Raw genomic sequence first — 13,304 nt, forward strand, 5'->3', positions numbered from 1 at the left:
CCCCCCCCCCTTTTTTTGTTTCTGTTTTGGCCCTTTGGAGACCATCTTGGCTATATAGCTCTGTTTGACCTGTGACTTGCTATATTGACCAGGCTGTTTGCAAACCTGCAGTGGATTTCTCTGCCTCTGCCTCCCTAGATCTAGGATTGGATGTGTGATCCACCATACCTACTCTCTAGTAGTCTTCCTTCCTGTAAGGCTTCCTGTGACTCTGGCTAGGCACGGGGTGTGACTACGTGTAACTACAGAGAGCTGGATGGGCAAGGTTCCCCAACATCATCGTTTCTCCCTCACCAGCATATCAACCCTCATGCCCTTGACCCCTCAGGTGTGCTGACTTTAGCCCACTGCGGCTGCAGTGGAGCCCTGGTGTAGTTTTCAGGTGTGGTGGTAGGCCACTACCCTGCAATTTTCTAATTAAATTCCAGTCTTCTAAACGAGCCTGTGTCCCCAGGCCAGAATCATCATATGTGTTTTCCCTTAGGTTTTTTCTTCCAGTCCTGTCAGGTGAGGTAGGAAGGCCAGTCCTGAGAAGTGTCTGTTCCCTGGGTGAGCCTTTTCCTTTGGAGAGCAGCCTTAGTTACGGAGCGGCTTGGGATGCCAGTTGCGCATCCCCTCCCCTGCCATAGCCATCAGGGTCTTTATTGGTCTTCACTTTGAGGACCTGGCAGGGCCTTCTCCGACTGGCTCTTGGCGTTCTGTCCATCCGTGGTCTCCATTGCTTCTGTTTGTGAGCCCTGTGGCTTCTGCTTGGGTAAGTGTGTGTCAGCCTCGGTGCTCTGGGTCTATCATAATCTCCAGAGCTTTTGATAAAGGTGCAGCCTCTGTCTTTTTGATTCCTCCAAGATAAGGCTTAGTTTGTAAAGTTGTTCAAGTTGTTCTTTCAAGAACTCAGGAGTGATGATGTCTAAGCTCTAACATGCTAGAGCTGTCATGGGACGGCCATCCAGTTTTATCGTGGTTTTCCATTTGGAATGTGAAAGCATCCTTGCTGTGATTCTTTGAGTGGAGGAGGCTTTTGCACGCTGGAATCAGAGGCTCCTTTCTCTGCATCATCAAGGCTCTCAGCTGTGTTCGTATCAGATGCTGTTAAACCAGCGGAGTAGGTAGTGCAGAGGGCCCCAAATGACTTTCCTAATAACCTTAGACAAGGTCTTCAGCTTCCATCCCCACCCCACAAAGGGAGGGAAGGTGGGAGGAGAAAGGAAGGAAGGAAGGAAGGAAGGAAGGAAGGAAGGAAGGAAGGAAGGAAGAAGGGAGGGAAAGTGGCAGGCAGAGAGGGAAGGAAAGAGAGGACCCTATAGAACTTGTTTTATTTGTTGTTTTTTTCTCCAAGGATGGGCTTTTAGGAGTCCACAGGTTGCCTTGGGCTGCCGGAAAGTCCAGTTGCATATCTGCAGCTCTTTCCCTTTGCACTGTGATGACTTTTAGTGCTGGGGATGTGTAAGCTCTGGAGGGAAAACTGCTTCCAGGTTAGCATGACAGACAGCCTGGCTGGGATGCTGATAATGATCGTTTGCTGCACCACCAGGAGCCTCAGTCATGAGTAGTCCAACCCACTTACAAATGTCTGCCACAAAGCAGTAAACATAATTGAATTACATCTTGTCCCTTTGTGCACATACTTTTTAAATGTTCTGTAGATGAAAATAACTGAGCGGCGGCAAAGTGACAGGTTTGTTTGAGCTGCACCAGTAGCTTTTTCCATGGAGAACCACTTTTCCTTGAAGGACTGAGAGCCAAAGTATATCATTTAATCATGGGCACTTAGCAGGCATTTCCTGGAAATGCACAAAGCTCACTGTCACTCTAAGGGAAATGACCGCAGTATTGATGAACAGCCAGATCTTGAGCTTTGAAAAGAGGGATTTTGAAAACTTGGGTTTACCAAAAAAAGGGATTTTGAAAACTTGGGTTTACCACTGTGAGAGTCCTACTATGTAATGACTTTTGTCTGAGATCAGTGGAAATATAAAGAAAAGTAATTTTTTTGTATCATATAGTGAAATTGACTAACAATTTGAAGACATACATAACCTAGTATGTATTTCTGATGACTAATTTATATTACTCTGTGTATGGATAAATGATCCACTAAAAGTTTAAGATATGCCAGTGAACTACAATCTGAAAGTACAAAAAGTTCATCAGTGTAGTTTCAGGTTCTCTATCACAACTGGTGGAGCTGGGGAGGTGGCTCAGTTGGTAGTGCTTGCCAAGTAAGCATGAAGACATCAGTTTGGATACCCAGCACCCACATACAGAGTTGGACATGGTAGCATATTTTTGTAACCCCAGCACTGGGAGAATGAAGACTGGGGCTTTTTGGCCAGCTCTCCATCAGTTGGTGAGCTTCAGGTTCCGTGAGAGACCCTGCCTCAAAAAATAAGGAGCAATCAAGGAAAACAATAGTTAATGCTCACACACACACACACACACACACACACACACACACAAAATATATAAACAGAAAAGAGTCCCTTGTCCCATTTTAAGAAGGTTCATAGAGTATCTAAAGTTGTCTGGAAGAGCCGTCTGAGTTCTTGCTATCCCAGCAGCGTATCTGAGTGGAGCTAGCTCAGGGGTTCTCAGCCTTCCTGCTGCTACTGCCCTTTAATGCAGTCCCTCTGTGACCCCCCCAACCACAGCATTATTATCATTACTACTTCATAGCTGTTATTTTGCTACTGTTGTGAATCATAATGTAAATTTCTGTGTTTCTTGGTGGCCTAGGAGACCCCTGTCCAAGCATTGGTTCGTGACCCACAGGTTGAGAAGCCCTGAGCTCGAGTTCTTCCTGTTCTGTAGTGAGGACAGCACACGGACTGAACTCAGCAGGTAGAGAGCAGACATTAAGAGACGCTTGTAGGAAGGAGAAATGGGCAGCACATCACGGCCTTCTTGATAGTTCAGAAAATGATACTGATTTTTGTTTGTTTTCATAAAAATTATTTCAGCTGATGAACTGCTATTTTAAACAAGTCAAAATATTCCTGAAACTTCTAGTTATCCAAATATGGTAAACATGGGCAAATATAATCTACTTAAGCAGAATTCTTTGAGAGTCTCCCATTTTCAAGGTGCAAAGGCGTCCTTCAGCTAAGGCATGAAAGCCTATCAATGTGGAGTTTCTACGTTCTCTGGGCTAAGGATCCAAGTGAGGGCCGTGGGCGTGCTAGGTAGTCATTTTTTTTTTTAAGATTTATTTATTATGTATACAGGATTGTGTCTGCCTTCAGGCCAGAAGAGGGCACCAGATCTCATTACAGATGGTTGTGAGCCACCATGTGGTTGCTGGGAACTGAACTCAGGACCTCTGGAAGAGCAGGCAGTGCTCTTAATCACTGAGCCATCTCTCCAGCCCCACTAGGTAGTCATTCTGTCATAAGCTGCATGCCCATCCCTACATTCAGGATTTGTTAGGGGAGTCCTATCAACCTGGTAGTTTAGGATTTGAAGAATCCTTAATGTATTTTTGGTTGAAGTTAAAACCTGGGTGAGCTGAGAGCTTGCCTCGTGCTTGCCTGTTTATGGCTCAGGCTCTAGAGAGGCCTCATAGTCCTGGACGTTGTCTATGAAATTGTGACCTTGCTGACTTGACTTAAATGGTTCCTAACAGTTGGGGATTTGAGTACCTCAGGTCGCAGAGACATGTCATTCATAGAACATGTCAAAATTGCTGGCTCCTCTAGTAAATAAACCATCCACCTTGCCTGTGTGGGCTGCTCCCAGCGTATTCTCACACGACATCTTTTATTCTTAGGTTGACTGAGCTTATGTTTCATATCCTGAGATAGCTGAGCTGAGGCAGTGACCTGTGTTCCAGAAATATCATTCCAAGACTAGAGTCACCCATCAGCACGCTTTCAGGGCTGTATAAAAGATAGGCCTGGGGTTGATTTTGATTGGTGTGTTTTAAGGGATTAAATAGCTCATAATGCTAAAAGGAAAAGTTGAAGTGGCTGGGAATTGAGTTGTATAAACTGTTTCACAGGAGACTTAATCTGTCAAGTACTTAAGTTGCTTGCTGGAACAGTAATCACAGATGTTTAAAAATACTGTTTTATAAATATCTAAGTAACCAGAAATATGTTTTTGTTTAGATTTCAGTAATAGTCAAGTACTATGTTACTTAAAAAAAAAACAAAACAAAATGAAACGAAAGTACTATGTTTACAGAAATAAGATTTGAAACGAAGGGGAAAAAAATGAAAACCTGAGGGTGTGTATGTGTGGAGGGGTATGTGGCTTAGTGGCTGTGCAGTGAGACATGCCTGGTGTGTGAGAGGGCCCGCGTTCAATCCCTGGCACCACCAACATACACAAGCAAAAAGCCTTTAAAAACTACAGGCTAGGGAAAGGCATGGCTCCCTTGGGTTTTTTGTTTTGTTTGTTTGTTTTTGTTTTTTTAATTTTAAGGAAGTGAAAAAGTCTGTGGTTTCCTTAGCTAAATCCAGCACAGAGTAGGTATGTGCGGCGTGTATTTACTCCCAAGACGGCCTGGATGTCAACATCCCTGACCTACTATGCTCCTTCCCAATGCCTGCATTGTTACTCTGGTGAGATTTCACTCTGTGGAGAAATTCATGCAACACATTTTAACTAAGTTTTTGTTCATATTTTTCCTAAGGAATTGGAGATTTTCACCAGTCCATCTGCATTAGAGTCTTACAGGGTTTTTTCTCTTAACTTATTTAAAAGCCATTTTCAGAAATGAAAAGTACAAAGTTGTCCTTCAGAATTTTTAGCTTCTTTGAATAGCAAATGTCTTTTTAAAATAAATTTTAGAATTTAAAATTTTAAATAAATCAGTTTATTCTAACTAACCAGAAAGTATCTTATTCTGTACCTTCTTGTAGTGTTTTTATAGTTCATACTTTTAATGTTGGCACCTGTAGATGTCTTTGTGACATGAGGGCCTGCTTGTTGGGGTTTCTGTCTGCCCAGTTCCCCAGTCATTTAGTCCCAGAGAAAATCGCAGAGAGTCTACATTAGATATAAACTGATTGGCCCATTAGCTCAGGCTTCGTATTAGCTCTTATAACTTATATTAGCCCATTATTCTAGTATATTAGCCACATGGCTCGGTACTTTTTTCAGCAGGGTAGGTCACATCTTGCTTCCTCTGTGGTCTGGGCAGGACTGTGGAAAGAGCTTCCTTCTTCCCAGAATACTCCTGTTCTTATTGTCCCACCTCTACTTCCTGTCTGGCTTTCCCGCCTATACTTCCTGCCTGGCTACCGGTCAATCAGCATTTATTTAAAATAAAATTAACAGAACATAGAATTGTCCCGCACCATGTCTTGCCATTTGTGAGTAAACCATGTATAATTTTTGCTTTGACTTTGTTACTTTTTTATCTCTATGGTAAAAGACCATGACTAAGGCAATTTATAGACGAAAGAGTTTATTTGTGCTTATAGTTCCAGTGTGTTAGAGTTCATGATGGCCGAACAAAGGCTTGGCAGCAGGAGTCACAAGCACCAGGCAGAGAGAGCAAATTAGCAATGGCAGGGGTCTTTAAACTCTCAAAGTCCACCTCCAGTGACGTGTCCATGCCTCCTAAGCCACCCCAAAGAGTACCAGCAGCTGGAGACCAAGCATTCATATGTTCAAGATCATGGAGGACATCTCTCTGAGACCACCAGTGCTCAGTGTCAGAAAGCTGATACTGTGTCCATTTGAAGTGTAAGTGAATGTTGTGATCTTTAGTTTAGGGGAGCTAGAACCTGCCATTTCCCTCTAAAGTAAGAGTTGTTTATCTCACTTTACACTCAGTCCTAGTGAGAAGCCCGCAGAAGCAGGAGCAAAGAAATCATCTGAGGTTGGCCAGACATGGTGGTTCACGCCTTTAATGCTAGCACTTGGAGGCAAAGGCAAGCGGATCTCTGTGAACTGTAGACCAGCCTGGTACATACAGTAAGTTCCAGGTCTACTGGGGCCATACAATGAGACCCTGTCTTTAAAAGTGCACTTATGGTAGAATTTTAAAATGGGAACTGAAACAAAACAGAAAAATTGGGGGACCATTCTGGATACTGATGGAGATGGAGTGGTTCTTTAGGGAATGACAGGCTCTGAAGCCATCCAGAAGAAGGGAACACTCTGTCATATCTTGGCTCACTCCCTCCCCCCTCCGTGTCACTGTGTCCATAACCACAAGAAGCCTAGGACTCTGTCTTCTGTGAGGTTGCCTTTGACTGTTCTAAGTGTTTGGTCTTTGTCTACCTTTATGAGTATGAGTATGTTTTAAAGATTTATTTTTAATTATGTATAGGTGTTTGTGTTTATGAGCACAGGTATCCAAGACACCAAAGGCACTGGATCCTCTGGCACTGGAATGACAGGTGGTTGTGAGCCATCATCACGGGCGTTGGAAGTCCAGTTCACACTCTTTAATAGCCAAGTCCAGATATCTTTATCCCAAGAAATAAATCAGGTCTCCCTTGTAAAAGCCACAAGGGGGGGAGGGGGTTCGGGTCAGTTAATTTTCTAAGTTAAACCCTTGCCCAGGCATTTTATTCATGCTAAACTTGGCCCTTCAGAGGCAGACTTTCTATTTTGTGCTGACCTGGTTATTAGTAATGATAGGCCTCTCCACAGCCTGGCAAGGTTAGCCCTTTGAACTGTTGTGTAAGCCCACTGTGCAGTTCTTGCTGCATCTTCCACTGTTTGTAATTCATAAATTATAGTCCATGAGGAGCCACCCCGTGACCCTCCCTGTTTTAAGCCCATGGTGGAGCGGTACATATTTATTTCCTAGGATGCCTGGTGGGTGGGATGAGCATTTTTGTCGACCCCCCCCCCCATTACTTTTCTTCCTTTTCTCCCTCTACTCCTCTTCTTTGGTCACTGCATTGCTGAATGTTTAGTAGGTGCTCAGGAAATGCTTTTATGTGATCTGGTAACAAATAAATATTCATTTAATCATAGCCTTCTGCTTCCAAGATACTGCCCCTGAAGAGAGACTTCCACCATGTCTGGAGTAACAATAGCACTGAGCTGCCCTTACTGCCCAGCTGTTACCCTGATGTTGACTTTGCTGCTGTCAGTCTGGCCGAGTGCAAGTCCGTGTCCTGGTGTGACAGAGAGGATTAGTTAAACCCTCTCGCTGCTGTGCGTCTTTTCACACTGTAGAAGTCTTCATCTCCAGCCCTTTGAAGGCACACAGGTGACTTCATAGGGTGACATCGTATGGGTGCTGTCCAGCAGCCTGATCATGGCTACTGCTTGTGCTTCTATTCATCTTGTTTTTTTTTTTTTTACCATCCTCACACCAGGAGATGAAGACCACCATCTGAGGACGGCCTCCTAGTTTCCTGAGACGAGAAAGAAGAAATACTGTCTCTACAAGTGTTTAGCAGCTCGTAGTTTTAGAATTTGCTTTCCAGTTTGCTTTGTATTCTTCCCAACTCTTTTGTCACAATGAATGTTTTTAATTCTTCTGAAATCTTTGTGGTCGGCGTTATTAGGAGGAAACTAAGGCAGCAGGCTAAACTCCTCAGCCTAGATCATGTGGGTGGTGAGTGGCAGGGCCAGGAGCTTCTGTCTCTGCTAATTTTCACCATGACACTGTGCCCTTATCATTCCAGACGATTCTGTAGTCAGGAGTTACCTGTGACTAAAACACCTTTAAAAGACCACATTCTTCCAAAATATCAAAGGATGCTGTGTGTGGCGTGTGACTTAAGAAGAAGAATAACAAACTGAAAAAGGCTGTCCACTATACTTAGGCCTAGGATTTCCCTGAGTGAAGCGTTCCAGAACATGTAGGCCTGGACGGTCCTGGCTGAGCTCCCAGTGGCCACAGCACTAACCCACTAGCCACCGAGTGAGTAAGCTGTTTCGCAGTAGCACCCCCAAGCTGGTCCGGAAGTGGAGCAAACAATAACATGATGGAGTGCTGTCTTAAATGGTCGGCTGTAGGGGAACTCAGTTAAGTGCTAGTTAGCGACAGGGGCATCTCTGACAGCTTGTGATGGAGAACCAGACCTCATCTTTCCTGAGGAAGGGCTGCTTTGGCATCGGCCTGAGAAATGGAGGACATAGGATCCGTCTAGAGACAGACAAGTGTACGAGTGTCCCTGCCATGCACGCATCCTGCGTCCTTCTACACATGTCTGCACCCTCGTTGCAGGCATTTCCAAGAGAGCAGTCACGTGCTGTGGCTCCTAGCAGACCACGTGTGTGGTACTCTTGGAAAGCAGTGTCTTCATCCAGGCCGTCCAGAGCAAAGTCTTCATTCAGTCTTATTTTTCCTTTCTCTCTTGGGATGCTGGGAATTGACCCTGGAACCATGCCTTCCTGGGGACTCCTCTCCTGCTGAGCACCAATGATAGACCAGGAGTCTTAAGTCTCACGGCGCTCTTTTCACTTAGGAAGAGTTACTTGATTTGCTTTATCACGATAGAAACAATGCAAGCAAGAGATAAAGTCCTCAGAACAGCAGTGCTTATCCAAGTATAGCTTGGGACCCTTCCAGGGAGGCTGTGAGGTCGGAGTGATCTCATAGCAGCCACAGGGTGTTATCTGCCCTCTTCGTGTCCCTTCTCTCCTGAGACTACATGCTGTGTTTTTTAATTTCAACAGACTGCAAGTGTGTCCAAGAAGTTCAGATGTCGGCTATAAAGCCGTGCACTGGAGAGCGCGCGTGCACAAGAAAGTTCAGCTGTCCGCTGTACAGCCATGCACCGTAGAGCAGGGCAAACTGTGTGTGTGTGTGGGTGGGTGTGTGCGCATGCGTGCGTGCGCATGCGTGCGTGTGCATGGGGTGCGGGGGTTGTGGTACTAGTTCCTTTCTGTTGTTGGTTCGTTTTGGAAAATATTGTTTTCATCATACATTGTTCATTTTAATGTGTAATTAGTTTGTTTTAATTACTCTTTACATGAATTAACAGGTATTTAGAAAATTTCTGTTGTAACTTCTGACGTGGTTTTTGCCATAGATACTGCTCACATCAGAGTTCTTTTATATCCTCAGTCATCTTTAAAAACATAATGGAATTTGGGACCCAATGTTTTATAGCCACTGAAATACACTACCTCCTTGACTTTTGAAGCTTGGTACTTAATCTCTCTGAGATTGCAGTAAAATGCAGTGATACCTTGCTTGTAAAAGGATTAAACAGCTCTATACTCGTCGGAAGCTTCTGTGATACGGGGTAGCCTCTCCGCACTGTTAGTTCTGTGTGGCTCCAGGCACCTACTGAAACATTGTTAAAGAAGTTTTCCTTGGGTTAGTAATGATCAATACTTTTAAGGTAGGAAAACAAAGTTGTTGAGAGAAACAGAATTGGACTTTATCGCTTTCGTTTGGATTCGCTGACAACAGTAGTTGCAGGAGCCCCTTCCTCTCCTTCAGCCAATAGCCGCTGAGATACCAGCCCATTGGGGCGTGGTCTCTCAGCGGCTATTGGCTGAAGGAGCGGGAGCTTCGCAACAAACAGTGGTTGGATAATCAGAGCGTGGATTCTGAAGGGAGCTAGAGATGCAGACTAACTTGAGTTACCTTTCAAACTCCCCTGCTGCTGGACCACCCGACCCTCATCCCTAATCCAGGGTCTGCTCTGCCATGGTGACAGTGAATAAGGAAGCAGACATCATGGCATAGAGATGGTGCTATGTCAAGGCTCAGCATCTTAGCCTCAGGGTCGAAACAGTCCACCTTCGCGAACACCCGTTTCAGTCCCTGCTTTTCTTGTGGAGAAACTGCGGCCCAAAGAAACTATTTCCTCACAGATGCTCACCTTCATATTAATCTCATCAGGATGGATCCGCAATTCTTTGATATATATTCATAGAAAGAATACCAGGCTTGGAATCAGAAAGACCGTCCTAAGAATTATTCTAAGCTACAATTGGTTGTCAGATAGTGGCCAGTATACTTCAATCTCTCATCCTGAGGACCTTGTTTGTAAAGCAGAGATGGAGGCATCTGGTTAGTTGCTTGTCAGTTCATAGTGACCCAATTACCAGACATAGGCTACTTAGGAGAGGAGAGATTCTTTTGGACCACCGTTTCAGAGGGTTACATCCACAGTTGACTGTTCCCATGTGTGTGGACAGAAAGTCATGACAGTGGAAGCTGTTCCTGCCACAGTAGATAGAGAAGAGGAAACAAGACAAAACACGATCCAGGGATAATAAACTCCCAATGCCCCGCTCTGGGTAATTTGTATCCTCTAGCTAGATCCTACCTCCTAGGACTTCCACAACGCTCGCCAAAACAGTGGCGTGATCTAGGCACGAAGCATTCTTCTTATCATGTGCCTGGCAGGGTGATTACATACTCAGACCGTCACGCTACCAAGTAGGTGAGGCACTGCGCAAAGGTACTAATGACACTTGGGTTTCAGTCAGTCCAGTGTTTCCGCCCTTTGTCTGTGACGCCCGCAGCAGGCATGTCCTTGGAAAACAGTCACTTTGCCCATGCCAGAGGCTCTCCCTCGTCAGTGCTGTGCTTTGTAGCTTTGTAACGCTGTCTTTTTTTCTGTCATTTTAGGACAACCCAGAACCCTGCAGGACCTGTGCCGAATTAAAATTCGACAGTGTATAGGCCTTCAAAACCTGAAGCTGCTTGATGAACTACCAATTGCCAAGGTCATGAAAGACTACTTAAAACACAAATTTGATGATATCTGATATACCTGGACTGTGAACAAGATAAAGAGTTATTCCAGACACTTAAGAGGCTTTGGGCCTTGCACAAAGTATATCCTATGCAATTTCTGATTTGCTGTGAAGTCAGAAGGCAGGTATACACTTTTAGGTTTTTTGTTTGTTTGCTTTTCATTTTAGGGGAGGGATTTTTTTATACATATATAAACACACACACCACACGCTTGAAGGTCTTAATTTGGTTTTTTGGTCCAAGTCTATGAGGTCCAAGCCTTTCTATACAATAATGCATTTAGAAAAAATGGTTTTTCCTAAATGCACCAACACAGGCAGGTTTAAAGTGGAAGGTTTTCCCCTTTATTGCTCCAGTTTCATTGGTGAACAAGGTACTAAGAAACTAGTAGAACACTTGTCAAGTCTGGAGGTCTCGGGCTCACCCAGCAGATCCTGGGTGACGCTGGAAAAATCCCTACAAAGAAACTTACAGTGATGCTATCACCTCCCTCATTCATTTTTAATGAGTACAGATGAGCTGTTTAAAAATTCTTTTTTCACTTCTAATTAATGTAGCTTTCCAATGGAAAAAAAAACCAGTACCTCTGCTTCCTTTTGGTGTGCGCTTATTTTTAAATTATTCTTTTTAAACAACTGTAGGACACTATTCTGAGACATTGTGTTTCAATTCCTCTCTCTCTTGTTGAACTGTACTTTTAAAACGAGATTAATGGGGAACAGAATTAACTTTTTAAAGCCAGTGTCTTCTGTTTTTTTAAAAAAAACAGTGCCTATTGTGCAACTCTCTCTGTGTAGTTTCTCGATCTCTCACCCGTCCCGTTCCGCCGGCCTCCTCGCAGCCCTCCATGCAGGACCACCCCTTCCATTCCCGCCGCAGCGTGTCGCCTCAACCTCCATTTTAAGTTTTGGTTTTCATTTCATTTTAAGGAACAAATTTCATATCCTGGTGATACAGTGTTCCCTAGAAATAGCCCACATTCTTGCTAAACCATTTGATTTTAGTGATTAAATAATTTGGGGTAGTTTCATGGTGTTTTTTTTCCCCCTTTCCTGGTAATATGTATACATTTATATTTTAAGGGTAAAAATCTCTAATGGGCACTCTTTTGTGAGGGCACTCTTTTGTGAGCCTGGCAAATAGCTGGTATGCTAATTAAATATTTCCTGTTTGGAAGGTAGGTACAGTAAAGCTCTTCAAGACAAATGTGTTCTTTTCTGAGTTGGTTGTGCAAGATAAACCCGGATGTGGTGAAGTACCAATAGCAAGGGAGGAGGTCCCGTGGGCCCAAGGCTTCAGGGATGTGCCCCCCACACGTGCTCACTGCTTCATTCGTCATCATGTTAGTGTAAAGAGATCCTTTCCAAGTGCCCCGATGTCATTCTTAGTGCCGTGACAAATTTTTAAAATATTTATAACTGTTGATAAATTTGCTATCAGAAGTTTGCAAGGTAAGGGCTTCTCCTTTCTTGTCAGAACTGCCAGTTTGGGGGCACCAAGCATAAAACTCTTTTTACCCCAAAATGTGAAACTCGGCTTCACCGGGTTCAGGCCAACTGTGGCTGTCTTCTGAAGCCCAGCGTTTGTCATTTTGGCTGCAAGGTAGCTGTGCCGTCAGAACATGGACTCTGCATAGACCTGGATGGCACACAGACTCCCGAACAGGCAGCTGGGGCAAGAGAGATGATTCAGGGACTCGCTCGTGTGCCCATAGACTCCCTTAAGCAAGCCAGGGAGCATACAACCAGAGTTAGAGCTGGCCCCTAAGTAGAGCTGGGAACCCAGTGGACAGGCCTGGCTGTTTGCTGTGACCTTATCTGGAAGGTCATCTCCATGGAGATCCCCCTGCAAAGGCGGCTGTGCAGCTGTGTTCTCATTCTTTATTCAGGACCCAGATCAAGGCTGGAGGCTCATGAACAGCCTGAGGAACACAGAGTGACCAGTTACCTGAGTGTAACTTCTACTAGAACCCCAAGCCCAGCAAGGGAAGTGGAGGGAGGGAGCCTGGAGTCTGCACTCTGAGCTGCCATGTTAGTGTCCCAGTTGCACAGGACTCGTGTGTGTGTGTGTGTGTGTGTGTGTGTGTGTGTGTGTGTGTGTTAATTTATTCAGCAAGTTGACGACACTCATTCCCCAGCCATTCAGAGGGTTCTGAACCAAGCCATGAGATTGAGTCAGGGAATCCCAAGTAAAAAAGATCCATATTAAGGCAAATTCTTTGTTCTGTGTGCTGCTGTGACTTCAGAAAAAAAAAAAAATTATGAGCGCTCTTCCTGAAATTGAAAATTCTATTTAATGAAGAAGTGTATAATTCCATTATTTATTGAGATTTGATTTATCTGGAAGCATAAAGGAATTTTCTTTGTTTATTACTAGAACCCCAGACATACACTGTATCTTATGGCGACTGAAAGGCTGTATAGTTGCTGATGTGGCCCAGATGACATGCAGGTCCGCACTTGACTCTGATTATCCAAGAAATGGTCTCTGGCCATGAGGAGAGAGAAACAAGCGTTTTCCGAAGCTTGGCCTATTGGCTATTCCAGAATCTTGACTCAAAATTTGCCACTGATTCTTTTGTGTTTCTTTTGAAATGTATTATTTAAGCCTATTCCGAAAACTTTATAAAATGCATTTGGCAAATACACCAAAGAAACCAGCTCATAAAAGATTA

General features: G+C 44.2%; 1 protein-coding gene across 1 annotated transcript in view; it reads left to right on the top strand.

Annotated features, from left to right (window-relative positions):
- Positions 1 to 12,879, top strand: part of Asb7 (ankyrin repeat and SOCS box containing 7) — a 46,243-nt gene extending 33,364 nt beyond the window's left edge. The window contains exon 6 of the mRNA XM_005357784.2: positions 10,502 to 12,879. Within this exon, the coding sequence (XP_005357841.1) occupies positions 10,502 to 10,641 (140 nt within the window). The 3' untranslated portion in view covers positions 10,642 to 12,879. The remainder of the gene's footprint in view (positions 1 to 10,501) is intronic.
- Positions 12,880 to 13,304: the final 425 nt, after the last annotated feature.

This window comes from Microtus ochrogaster, chromosome 22 (genome assembly GCF_000317375.1).
Source record: "Microtus ochrogaster isolate Prairie Vole_2 chromosome 22, MicOch1.0, whole genome shotgun sequence".
NCBI classification, from domain to species: Eukaryota; Metazoa; Chordata; class Mammalia; order Rodentia; family Cricetidae; genus Microtus; species Microtus ochrogaster.